Raw genomic sequence first — 13,912 nt, 5'->3', positions numbered from 1 at the left:
CCTATTGCTGAGTCAAAGTCCGAGAATTATTTTCCTAACTGCGTTGTGGATGTAGGAGCAGATTACTGCAGATGCTGGAACCTGTACTGAGAACAATAAATGCTGGAGATCATAGCGGGTCAGACAGCATCCATGGAGAGAGACCAAGCTAATTATTTTGGAGTCTACGCTCAAAACTTTAATGTGCTGTCTCTCCGTGGACGCTGTCTGACCCACTCTGATCTCCAGCATTAGTTGTTTGTATTGTGGATGTGCCTCTGCCAGGTGGTGTACAGGACTCAGGAAGGTAGCTCACCACTACCAGCTCAATTAGAGAGAGTTACCAAATGCTGGCTTTGCCAGAAGCATTCGGAACTCCTGAATCAACTTTTTTTTAATTAATCAACGTCAGGTTGTTGCCGAGAATTAGAGGTTCTTGTTAACCAAAGATGGGACAGTTTTCTTGTTTGTTGGGAAGTGTGGAGGTCCTGAAGCTGTTATTCGATGTTTCATAGAAGTAGCAAAAGGTGGGTGGGGTGAGGGGATGCAATAATGGGCACTTGTACAGGCTGCCCTTGGTAGGGCCAGAGCAGAAGTTTGTTTTTGAAGTAAGTTTTTTTTTCTTCTCATGTACTTAGTTCTTTTGGGCTGGTATTGATATCGCTGTCCAGTTTAATTCAGTACAGACAACATTCCATTCCAAGACCTACCTAGTCACTTTACATAATGTTGGACAGTTTACCTCTAGACTGTCAGGACAGTCTAAACCAAGGAACAGTAAGTAGTGCAGTGTTTCAAATATTATGAAGTCTAACGCATGTTGCCTGGTATATTTAGAGCTGGTGTGGTTCTTAATGATTTTAGCCTATTGCTGTGATCTGCAGCTTTTGCATTGAAGTGCTACTTTCCTGTTCCTGTTCTTATCCTATCGACTACGTTAATTTTGACGGCAGTAATAGCTCGCCCTTCCTGTTATGGGATGTAAATACAGGAAAGTAACTTCAAACACCAGAGTGACCTCCATGCACATAGTCATTAGGCATGCTTCCAAATAATCTATTGTTCGGATGCATGGTGTGAATGAGTGGGCATCTGTAGTGGGCAATAACATAAACTTGGTTTGGAACACCTCCTAAAGTGCTCAAGTTTTGCCCAAGAGGGCTAAGGTAAAATAAGAATTTATTTTGACTAGCTTTAGCTAATGAACAAACAAAGGACCTTAATGTTAATAAACAGAACACTTATTGTGTTTTTACTGTCCAGGCCTCTGGTCCACTCCAAACCAGGTTGAATGTGGAGTGTAGCTTTTTAAGGACTGTTCCAACAACACTGCTATAGCATGGACTAAAACAGTCAAGCATTCCCCGATTGGAAATACTACTGTATTTTTGCACAATAGTGGGTGGCACAGTGGTTAGCACTGCTGCCTCACAGCGCCAGAGACCCGGGTCAATTCCCGCCTCAGGCAACTGTCTGTGTGGAGTTTGCACATTCTCCCCGTGTCTGCGTGGGTTTCCTCAGAGTGTTCCAGTTTCCTCCCACAGTCCAAAATGGTGAATTGGCCATGTTAAATTGCCCGTAGTGTTAGAGGCAAGGGTAAATGTAGGGGAATGGGTCTGGATGGGTTGCACTTCAGCAGGTCGGTGTGGACTTGTTGGACCGAAGGGCCTGTTTCCACACTGTAAGTAATCTAATCTAAAGCTATTTGGGGTCCTTGAGTCCTGTTTAAGTTTAAAGTGATATCTAACATGAAAATGAAGCTACACTGTGATGTGCTGGGTGAATCTAGTCCATAGCAGTGAACAATTTCTGTGCCAGTTCGTGCCTGGAACACAGGACGTAACTGTATTCTCCTGAGGACTGTTCAGAGCTAATACAACTGACCTGCTTAACTTTGCAGAGGGCTGAAGTGGGTACTGCAGATGCTGGAGATTAGAGTGGTGCTGGAGAAGCACAGCAGATCAGGCAGCATCCGAGGTGCGGGAAAATCGACGCTTCGGGCAGAAAGCCCTTCACCAGGAATTCCTGATGAAGGGCTCCGGCCCGAAACATCGATTTTCCTGCTCCTCAGATGCTGCCTGACCTGCTGTGCTTTTCCAGCACTACTCTGACCTTTCCAATGTTGTCCACCCTAGTCAACACCAGCACCTCCAAGTCATGGCAACCTTGAATTTGTTTAACATCAACCTCTTGGTTAAGCGTGTGTGATGGATGATCTTTTCCTGACCCTGTTGGTACTTTGTTGTGACTTTTCATAATCATAGAATCCCTACAGTGTGGAAACAGGTCATTTGGCACAACAAGTCCAAACCGGCCCTCCAAAGAGCAACCCACCCAGACTCATTCCACTACCCTATTACTCGACATTTACCCCGGACTATTGCGTCTAACCTACACATCCCTGAACACCAGTGGTAACTTAGCATGGCCAATCCACCCTAACCTGCACATCTTTGGATTGTGGGAGGAAACCGGAGCACCCGGAGGAAACCCATGGGGAGAATGTGCAAGCTCCACACAGACAGTTATCTGAAGCTGGAATCGAGCCCAGGTCCCTGGCGCTGAGAGGCAGCAGTGCTAACCACTGAGCCACCGTTACAACCTCTGTTCTAATACCATAGAGAGTCGCAGAGAATGCTTTATTATTATTTACAGCTGGAGCATGAATGGTTTTGCGCCTCCCATCATGTGATCCATTCTAATGGCAAATTAAATGGGCAAATGAGTATTAATCATGTGCTTTCATTGCTGTCTGTGTCCTTTTGGTTAAGACTCACGTCAAGGCTCGATCAATCGGGGAATCATGGGTTACAGAGGAAACGCAAGAAAGTGGATTTGAGGAATGTCTGATCAGCCAAGTTCCTATTGAATGGTGCAGCAGGCTTGAACGGCCGAACGGCCTACTCCTGTTCCTATTTCTGATGGCCTTATCTGCCTATCTGGTTGCAGTATTTTTACAAAATACAAATCCTTTTTAGATTACATTGCTGATGGTGGTTTTGCAATTCTATATTGAAGGTTGCTCTGATTGCTGTAAAAACCAGGTTGAAGCAGATATGTTTAATTTGTGAAAGAAAACCTCCAGTTTGGGGAGTAAAATGTCTGGAGATGAGTAAGTGGTGCTATCTTTGTGTGGTTTAGTCTGGTCTTGGAAAAGAGGGTTTAAAATAGCTCATTCTGTTAATCAAGGTCCTAATAATCTTCAAAAATGGCTGGGTTTGAGGTTTGACTGGAACGCTGTGGGGCCTTTAGCGTCCAAATTTGTCTCTTATCACTTCTTGTGGGAAGATCAAATCTGGTTATGCTTTTTATTGAACTTCGCTAGCATCAGAAGATTTCTTATGAGACAAGTAAAACCTGTATTCTGTTTTATTTGCTAAAAATGTGAGCATTATGACTGCATTTTGTTTCTCAATATAAAGAAGCCAGTGGTCATGGTAGATTGACATAATGTGGGGGAGGGGATGGGTGGTATGATTTGAACTGCCCCCCCCAAACACGTTCTTACCAGCAAAATTGTAGGGGAATGGAAAAGAATGCCTTTTTCTGGGTCACTGTGTTCTGTTGCCACATGACCCACTTCCTGTCCCCTGACCATCTACTTGAAGCGTAGGGGGTTTGTGACTCTACTGGAGACATGGTTATGCAGCTCTGATGTTTCATGGACACAGCTGAGCTCAGAGTGGATAAGAAGGTCTCTAGTTGCAAATATTATCCCCCCACCCCTTTCAGCCCGATCCACAAAAAGCAAAGATACTCTATTATAAATTCCTGTGGGTTGGACAAGGAGTGAATGTTTCAAGAAGGTCACTTGCTCGGGGACGAGTTGGTTTTGCATTGCTAAATCTCACTCTTGCCTTTACCCTGGACCAGATTTGTACCCCATCAAACTTGTGAGCTCCCACTCACCCACGAAGGTGAGCAATGGAACATCTGTTTATCAGGTAGCTCGAAACGTACCCCATGGCTGTTCCAACACTATTCAGGTCTCTCTGACAACTATAGGGAGTTACAGTGCAGTGAGTCCAGTCACCATTCAATCATAAGGGATTTTGATTTACTTTAAACCTGAATTCTCGCCTTCACATTTGAGTGTGACTAGTATTTTGCCCAAATAATTATTTTTTACCTCCAGTCTTGAAGTGGTCTGGCCCTATTCCCCAATAGGACCAGACTATTTCAAACACTTGACAACCACTGATGAAGGAGCTAGTGCTTCCAAATAAACCTGTTGGACTATAACCCGGTGTTGTGGAATTTCTAATCCTGTCCATCTCAGTAGATGGAGCCAGAATTGAGCCTGGGGTTTTGCATGTCCAGTGACTGTGTATGGGTCAGTGAATGTCTAGTGACCTTCCTTTCTAGTGAGGACTCTGTCGAGCTGTGTTAGTGGAGGAGGTGGCCAGGCTGTGCTTACTAAGGCCAGCAAGCATCTCCAGATCTCTCTGCATGATGCTTGAGTGAGATTTCACTCACCGCACGGTTACCCTTTCCAGGTTAGCAACTCAAACTGTGATACACATGGTACTTTCCAATTGAAGTTTGTAAGCACCTCTGAACATTTTTTAAAAATGTACACGTGAATATAGCAAAGCATTGAATTGACTGCTCTTTGTATTCTCAAAACGCCAAGCAATTTTTAAACTAAAGCCTTTAATTAGTAGGTTAATAAAAAAAAAATAAGTTTCCTTCTCTTTGCTTATGGGCATTGATTGGTCACCGGGCTATGGTTATCACCTCGTCCTGTATTTTTGTGCAAGTGCACTTCATTCACAGCCAACCCCCTGGCAGTGCAGGAGCAAGTCCTGAGGAAGGATCACCAGACCCAAAAAGTTGACTCTAATTTCTCTCCACAGATGCTGCCAGACCTGCTGCTTTTGTCAGTGGGTCTTTAATTATTCTCTCATGGGATGTGGACATCACTGGCTGGGCCCAGCATTTATTGCCCGTCCCTAGCAGGTCTAGGGAAGGTGGTGGTGAGCTGCCTTCTTGAGCCACTGCAGTTCATGTGGGGAAGACCCATAGTGCTGCTAGGGAGGGACTTCCAGGATTTTGACCCAGTGACACTGAAGGAACGGTGATATATTTCCAAGTCAGGATGGTGAGTGGCTTGGAGGGGAACTTGAAGGTGGTGGTGTTCCCATCTATCTGCTGCCCTTGTCCTTCTCAATGTAAATGGTCATGGGTTTGGAAGCTGCTGTCTGAGGAGCTTTGGTGAATTTCTGCAGTGCATCTTGTAGATTTTACACGCTGCTGCTACTGAGCAACACATCCAGGCATGTGGGGAGTATTCCATCACTCACTGTTGTAGATGGTGGACAGGCTTTAGGAAATCAAGAGATGAGTTACTTGCTGCAGTATTCATAGCCTCTGTCCCGCTCTTGTAGCCACTGTATATGTATAGCGACCCAGCTGAGTTTCTGGGCAATGGAATCGCCATTGAAAACCGAGGGGCAGTGGTTAGCTTGTATCTTATTGGGGATGGTCATTGCCTGGCATTCGTGTGGCGTGAATGTTATTTGTAGAACATAACAGCTGCATCGTGTCCTCATCTGTAATCTCACGTATTACATTTAGCATAAATGATCGTCAATAGTGTTGAATAGCAGTATCCTGCCCTCACAAGGGAGTGCTGGACCAATTGCAGTACTCCCTCTGCTTCCCCAGCTGAGGTGAACATATTCAGGGTCTCAGACCTTTTAACTTACTGAATGAACTTGCTGATTAGCTTCACTTTCAAGAACGACTTGGTAACCCTCTTCAAAGTACAGTTTCAGAGAACACAGCTGACAATCTTTATGGGTGGTCACCTACTGGACATTGGCCCAGTTGTTCTAATGGGTGAAAAATCAAAGAACTGGGAATGGTGGAAATCAGAAACAGAATCAGAAATTGCTGGAAAAACTCAGCAGGTGTGGCAGCATGGTTTAATGCACTAGATCCAAAATGTTAACTCTGCTTTCTCTCCACAGATGCTGCTGAGTTTTTCAGCAATTTCTGATTTGCTTTAATAAGCTGTGTAGGTTGGGAATAGAACTTTGTAAAAATGGAGAACTATAAGATGCCATGAGGTGTTGGTTCACTAACTTACTTTTCCAATTCCAGTGTTAGTGTAGTTTAGTGGTAGTGAGCAATGGGATTTATGTGGTGAGATTTCTCAGGAGCTCATTGGGACGCAGTTATTTTAATGACGGAAAGCCTGTGTGACAGTAAATATTTATAATGAACAGCACGTGTATAATGGGGTGTTGCTGAGTCCAAGCTAGGTCAAAGAGCTTTCTAAGCAATTATTTCACTTCTAAGTAATGTGAAATTTCATCAAGTACTATTTGGACAGCTGAGATAAAATAAACCTTTTCTCTTAGCGCTGTTGGATTTTATAGAATATAGTGTGGAAGCAGGCCATTCAGCCCATTGATTACATGCTGAACCTCCAATGAGCATCCCACCCAGACCCTACTACCCTATCTTTGTAACCCTGCATCTCCCACGGCTAACCCACCCAGCCTGCACATCCCTGGACACGATGGGCAATGTCCCATGGCCAATCCACCCTAACCTGCACATCTTTGGACTGTGGGAGAAAACCGGAGGAAACCCACACAGACATGGGGAGAATGTACAAACTCCACACAGACAGTCACCCGAGGCTGGAATTGAACCCAGGTCCCTGGCATTGTGAGGCAGCAGTGTTAACCACTGAGCTAGCCCATATTGCCCCTGAGTGGAACAGTGAAAATTGAGGTTAATACAGACACTTGCCTTCCAGAATACCAGTGTTGTATCATTGTGAATGCAAGAGTGTATGCCAAAAGTTGGATGCTAATAATCTGTATTACACCTGAGTCAATTGTACCCTCTAGCCTTTTTGAGGCTGGGATTTAGGTTTATGCACATGCTCAGTAGCAGGTAGAAAGTGAGGACTGCAGATGCTGGAGTACCAGAGTTGAAAAATGTGGTGCTGGAAAAACACAGCAGGCCAGGCAGCATCCGAGGAGCAGGAGAGTCAATGTTTTGGGCATAATCCTTCACCAGGAAGAAGGGCTTATGCTCGAAATGTCGATTCTGGCCTGCTGTGTTTTTCCAGCACCACATTCTTCAACAAAAGCAGGTAGAGAGTAGCAATCAAGTGGAACCCTGGCGGATTCCTTTCTCCCTATACCCCAAAACCACTGCAACATCTCAGCTGCTGGCATGCCTGAGACCAGCACACTGTCATTTCCCATTAAGCCATGTGGGACTCTGATAGGAATATATGACCACAATGTTACACATGTACTTTCCCTTCCTCACTGCCATTTCCTGTTGACCAGGAGGAGCCTTTGGCAGCCAGTCAGGTGAGTAGCTGTTTCCTATTTTCTCTCCTATTTAGTTTCTGTACATTATGGCATCCTGAATCTCTGTCTACTTCCTCTTCCCAAAGTGTCCCCAGTGTTTTGTAAAAGTGTGTGCAATAGACTCAAGATGGTTTGCTCAGGGTTAAGGTGCTATATAAATGGAGCTATTTGTTACTGAATATTGTTAGCATAAAGATCTCAGTCCATGAAGCCTGTCTCATGAACCCACACAAAATAGCTTGGCTATAATTTATCAGATGGAGTTTTGTAAACTTTCTGTGCCACAGTTTGTCTATTTTCTAATGTCATGGAATAGCCATATAGAATACAGACTCCAAAGATTAAGTGTTATCCCAATATGCTTTGGCTGCAACACCACAGTAACGTCTTGTTTAAATCATGAGGGTTGCCAGAAATTACTGAGGATATACATTCCAGCATTATCTACAGTTTCAAAACCCTTACTTGGATCCAAATTGAAATTCTCTGCACAGCCTAGTTTGAGCTGAGGGGGTGAGGTGAGGGCAAGTGAATTCCACTCATCCCAAGTCTAGACTTTAATGCCACCATCTTCAATAGGGTTGCTTGTTCAGCAACTAGGGGCCTTGTGCCTGACATGTTTAAACAGCAACTCCTTGCCTGTAAACACAAAATTCCTAAAGTGTGCAACACAGAGCCTTTTAAAACTGCTGACTTGGTTTTCTTGAACCAGTGGGCAAGGATCGTGCAGCTAAAAACCAGGAAAACCCTTGAATCCTTTTGTCCTTCAGCATTGTAGCTCTGGGCAACGTTCCCACACTTTAGCCTCTCAATGACACTGTGTTTCAGAGCAGCCCTCTGCCCTCCCAGGAGGTAGTTTAATTGGAGTGTGCTGATAAATGGTTCCTTAGCAGCAGGGAAGGGACAGCCCGAAACAATGCAGCGGTTGGTCCAATAAAAAATGGATACAGGGCTTGCTCTTTGTTGAGGGACATGAAGAGGCTGACTGTATAATTTATTGGGAATGGCACTTGCACCATGTCATCCTTAATGCTGAGAATCCATCATGATTCCTCACTAATGAGTGCGGATTTATGGCTTCCTCTGAGGTTTTATCTTCCTGGAAAGTTGATGTGTTTTTTCCACTTGTTGTCCTTATTGCCCGGCCACTTATTGTCTTTGATTTTTCTGCATATGTGGCAAGATTTGCCTTTACAGCTAACATTGAGGGAGCTGGTTTAACGATAACCTACGTGGCAACTGTAGATCAATTCTGACCCATGGGTTGTGGTTGAGGGTTGGGAAGTGAAGGTGTTGGGAGGAAATGGGGCAAGTGGAATACGATCTTTTTGTAATGCTGCAGCCATACGCAGGTAGGAGACTTCACTTTGCCATACACTGGGCTCAGCTCGAGCTTAAAGGGCTCATCCATGGGAATCATCTACTGTCTGTAAAATTCCACCTTTACACTAATTTTTACTTTCTTTTTAAAATTAACATTGGAGCAAAATGTGTACTTATCATCCTTCCTCCAAAAAAATTCAATTTTTCAACAGTATTTGGGGCTGTAGGCTTTCCTTCTGTCTCCCTCTCATACATATATATTTGGGGCTATTGTAGATGTGAATCATTTGTGCTCTATATCATAGCCACACAGACATACATATTCCTTTAAGATTTTGCTTGCAGCATTGTCACTCAGTCAGGGGTGTCAGAGACGGCTCTGCTCACAGCTCAACTCCACATCAACCAAGTATCAGAAGATTTGTTTAATCTTTGTCCACTCTGTTCTGTATAACTTTATGTAAAATGGGAAGTCTGTAGCCCCACCAACTGCCTTTCAAACAAACTAGGAACATCACTGAAGGAATCATTTATGTAACATTATTCACAGCCTTTAAGCCTCAAAATAGAACCAATAAAGTAATTTTGAAGTGTATCGATTGTTTCCCCCCCACTTCCCATCGCTTTGGCGACTGAACTCCGCTAATGAGCCCCTACGTTTCAATCCCAGAGACTTTGGCAGTGGGGGGTGGGGGTGGGCATTGAGATCCTTTTCCTTGCCACCTGCCCATGTATACTGCATATTAACATATGTAAGTCTCTGTATTTCAGAGTGGTTCATTGTGTGTGAAATACCTTATGCTTTCTGAAGCACCTGATGATCAGGGAACAATGGAAGCATTAGTCTTTACCCCATCATAAAATTGGACAATGTCTGAAATGCTTGGCAGGTACAGCAGAATGCAAGGAGAGTGAGAGAAACAACTGCATTAATGCTTCTCTTATCAGAATCCGGCACTTGTGGGTATTGACTGAGGTCTTTCCTGCCATGGCCACATGGAGTTGTGTTGTTTTAATTTTTTTTAATCATTCACGAGGGACTCGCTGACTGGGCTAGCAATGTATTGCCCATCCTGGAGGGTAGTTAAAAGTCAGCAATGTGGCTGTGGGTCTGGGATCACATTTAGACCAGATTGGGTAAGGATGGCAGTTTCCTTCCCTAAATGACCCAGATGAGATTTTCCGATAATCAACAATGGATTCATGGCCATTATTAGATTTTTATTGAATTCAGATTCCGCCATCTGCTGTGGCAGGATTTGAACCCAGGTCCCCAGTACATTAGCTGGTCTCTGGATTAATAGTGTGGCGATAATACCACTGGGCCATCTCTTCCTGTCCTGCAGTGCAGTTAGTTCAAGGTGCTGGGTCCCAGTAATACAATGCACTTTCCTGGGATGGAGGAAAGTTTGAAGGAAAAAAGGAAATTTCCTTTACCTGACACTGCTGCTCATCTTCTATCTCCTTCTCATCCAAGTGGCTGCCCCAGGCCTTACCTGCTGATGTTATCACCTCTTCATTCTGCACAGCATGATCCCACGGGTGAAATGACTATTACAGTGGTATAGTTCTATAGCACCATCCAGTGGTAGGCACTGGCTATTACAGTTATCTGTACTTGTTCAGATTATACTCTCTTCTGCATTACTGCTCAAGATTGGACTTCAGTAATATTTCCATCTCTGAGGAAATCTTCCTATTGACCTATAGCTTGCATGGGCTTCAGACAACCAAATAATGAACAGCAAGATGACATCTTGTATATAATGAGTATATTGTTTGAGCTTCCTATTATCAAAATGTAGCATTTACATGAGTTGCACTCCAACAGGAAAGGTGCAAAGAGTGTGTGTCTGTGTGGGTGTGTTGGTGTGAGTGTGTGTGTATGTATGAGAGAGAGAAAGAGAGAGAGAAAAGAAGTCATGCTACAGGAACAGAATGGCTCACCAAGTCTGGCCTGCATGCTTTCAGTTTCTGTTCTGCCTCACTGTTCTGTAAGGCGCTGCTTCTGTTTCAAAGCTAAATCCTCTTTCAGCATTATCTACCATACAGTTTATAATAAGTGTCTGCTGTAGAAGTGGCACAGTGTATGGAGTCCCAGCTGAGCCTGGCTCTTGTTAGAAATCCTTCATTGTTTGCCCTGTGTGCAGCTGCAATGCAGCTTATTGAGAAGTCGCTCCCCGATGGATAGGTCTGTCGTGGTGTGGACCGAGAGGTCACCATCTCGATCCCTGGCCACTGCTGAATTCACTGATTTTCAGCAGGGCTAATGAGTGCACTTCAGATCCTGGGCTGAGCAGAGGGCTGAGAAATATGAAATGGTCAAAATTTCTCCTGATGCTCAAGAAACACCCTCCTGGGAATACACGTGTGGATGTTGACTGAGAAAATGGCATTGGGTTAAACTGTGATACCACAAAAGTACAGATAGTTCACACTTCAGATTGGGGGGAGCAACCAGAAGTGCCTGTGACACTGCACCCTGCAATGGTTCTCCCTATTTCTCCACCCTGCATGAATGTGAGAGTTGGAAGGAGGGTGCTGTTGGGTGTAGGAGCTTGAGGGAGAGTCACCATGACCAGAGGGTGAATCCTTCATCACTGTTCAAATTTGCATCTCTTACCCCATAATCAATCTTATTACAGTTGCTTTACACTCCATATTTTAACAGGGTTCCACTCCACTGGGTCATTGCATCATGTAATGTAGCGTTTGCTGCCATTCTGTTGTACATTTGCACTCAGCACTCTACTTCCAAGGAGGGCTTTCACTTTGTTTTTGTTTGGTTGCAGAGGAGAAACCTGAGCAGTCCTACATGCCTTGAACCGAAGGGGAGAGAGCCCCTGAAGGACCAGTCTCCTGCCTCCATCCCGGACACCACAGGCTTCAAACTGGACTCCGTTTGTCCAACAACAAACAGCCAGATTGAAACATTGAGTGAAAGTGACGAAGAGGAAGATCCCAAGAGTGACTGTGATAGCACAGAAGCCATCCTGTTCCAACGTTCCTGCGAGGATCTGGATTTGGAAATGATTGAGGAAAACTGAACTCTCTCAATTAAGAAAAATATCAGGACTTTTTTTTAAAATCCTATCAGAACACGCCTTAAAATGCATCTCGTGCACAACGTACAAGAGACACGTGAACTGTTCTCCCCACCAAATTTTGTCTTTACACTACTTTCCTAGTTGCACAGGTTTTTTTTGTGGTGATCATGTTGACTACAATCTATGAGCCTAACGTAGTGGGGTGAAGAGATTAAGTTGCTCCCCCCCTTTCCCCTCCTGTTCATGAAATGATGAACTGTTTCACCTTCACTACAGTCCATCATTTGCTGAGGCCCATGTGCGTTTTGTGCATCAGCAGTAACCACCATCCCAGCATCTTCCTGGGACCAATTGAGAGTGAGAACCAAGTGGTGCCTTTGGACATTAATGAAAGGGAGAACTGACGAGCAGAAGTAGAGGAGCCTTGACTCTGTAATCTTGCAGTATTCAGGGGCCCCTTGTTTTCAATTTCACATTATTTACATAATACCATGATTAATAGGATGGTTGGCTTCTCTCTTTCCCTTCTGTACCCCTCCCTTCCTGTCTCTGGGATGGGGGTGGGGTGGGAGGGTGGTGGTGGTGGAAGGGAGTGGAAAGAAGCAAAAAAAAAGTTGAGCACTGTACCTGAGCCATTTGATGACTTCTGAAAGGTTTAGTGCTCTCTCTCTCTCCGTCTGTCTGTCTCTCTCTCTTTCTCTCTGTCTCTGTCTCTATCTCTCTCTGTCTGTCTGTCTCTCTCTCTCTCTCTCTCTCTCTCTCTCTTGTTCTATCGTGCTCTCTTGTCACGCTCCACCCCAGCCAACTTGCCCATCCCTTCTTCCCTTGTTTGGGAATGAAGCTGCTGCACAGGATAGTTTTATATTTTGTGTGCCTAGCTGACAAAGCCAGTAGAGGTGAAGCAATTGCCCCATGTACCTGCCGCCTGGATCTCAGCTCAATAAAGGGTGGAACCGTTAGTGGAGGGGGTTGGGGTGGGTCAGCCGAGGAGAGACCAGGAAGAGCAAACCAGACTAGTACAGCCAATTGAGTTCACCGATGATCTGGTGGGTTCATAGTGATTGTGTGAGACAATGTCTTGTTTTGTTACCTTGTGTAGACTGTATTTGAAGAGGCTATATTTTTGTTGTATTCTAGGCCTTGCACCAAATTTCTGAACCAAGATCAAAGATTTGCAACTTTCTGCCGATTTTCCTTGGTCCTCTTGAAGGGTTCTTAGCATTTCTAATAAATTTAATCAAAGATTGTGATAATATAACGACCACCCTCTCTTTATTCATTGCCTTATAAATAAAAGCAGAAACTTTTTTTGAATACTTTGTGTGTTTGTGTTCAAATTTGATTCCAGTGTTTGAATCACTCAGGCAGCTGAGAATTCCGCGCTTGTTCATAGTCTGTATCGAGTTAGCCAGGCGTTGTAATTGGGCTCAGTACCTCAGGTCAGTGAGCAGGAGAGAAGGACTGTAATGGTACAGCCCCAATGGTCTGAATGAAGCTGTGAGGTATGGAATATATCATAGTCAGTTGGGACCCATCTGAAATCAGATGTTCTGCAGATCCCTTTTGTTCCAAAAATATACTTTATTCATAAAATTGGTGAAACTACATTACAAAATATTTTAACTCAATCTGCTGGAAGTGTGGTAAAGTTAAACCTTTCATTTGTCCCATTGTGAGGTTCCCCAGTACAATTCCAATATTCTCGATGTTCACAACTATACGATCCTCGTCGAATGTACAGCCTGAGATATCCCGCAGACAATCCTTACAAGACATGGACACAAATAGTAGTGAGGGGTGGGCAGAGTACAAACCTTTGAGAGAGAAGTTGGAGTGGGGGGGATGCTGGTTGGGGAGGGGCGGTGTTGGGGAGACGGAGAACGGAAAAAGATGAGCTCTAACATCAGAGCACCTTGCCACTTACTAAGCAATTAGCGAGGCCAGTCTTTAGTCCATTTTCATGTTTCAAAGAGGAATTGGGATGCTATGTTGCAGCTTTATGGGACATCAGTGAGGCCACTTTTGGCGTTCAATTCTGGCCTCCCTCCTATTGGAAGGATGTTGTAAAACTTGAAAGGGTTCAGAAAAGATTTCCAAGGAATGTTGCCAGTGTTCGAGGGTTTGAGGTACAGTTGGGGCTATTTTCCCTGCGATGTTGGAGGCTGAGGGGTGATCTTATGGAGATTTATAAAATCATGCGAGAAATGGATTGGGTGAATAGCCAAG

At 44.4% G+C, this 13,912-nt stretch overlaps 1 protein-coding gene across 4 annotated transcripts in view; it reads left to right on the top strand.

The window, feature by feature from the left end:
• The window catches only part of fam53c (family with sequence similarity 53 member C), a 134,858-nt gene extending 121,858 nt beyond the window's left edge, over nt 1-13,000 (top strand). For all 4 annotated transcript variants that reach the window (XM_072591172.1, XM_072591173.1, XM_072591174.1 and 1 more), the window contains one exon: nt 11,432-13,000. In XM_072591172.1, coding sequence (XP_072447273.1) covers nt 11,432-11,686 — 255 coding nt within the window. In that variant the 3' untranslated portion in view covers nt 11,687-13,000. The remainder of the gene's footprint in view (nt 1-11,431) is intronic.
• The last annotated feature ends 912 nt before the right edge of the window (nt 13,001-13,912 follow it).

The sequence above is a fragment of the Chiloscyllium punctatum genome, chromosome 20, assembly GCF_047496795.1.
Source record: "Chiloscyllium punctatum isolate Juve2018m chromosome 20, sChiPun1.3, whole genome shotgun sequence".
In the NCBI taxonomy this organism is placed as follows: Eukaryota; Metazoa; Chordata; class Chondrichthyes; order Orectolobiformes; family Hemiscylliidae; genus Chiloscyllium; species Chiloscyllium punctatum.
Note: the sequence above shows the minus strand (reverse complement) of the source record. Positions and strands in the feature narration are given on the sequence as shown.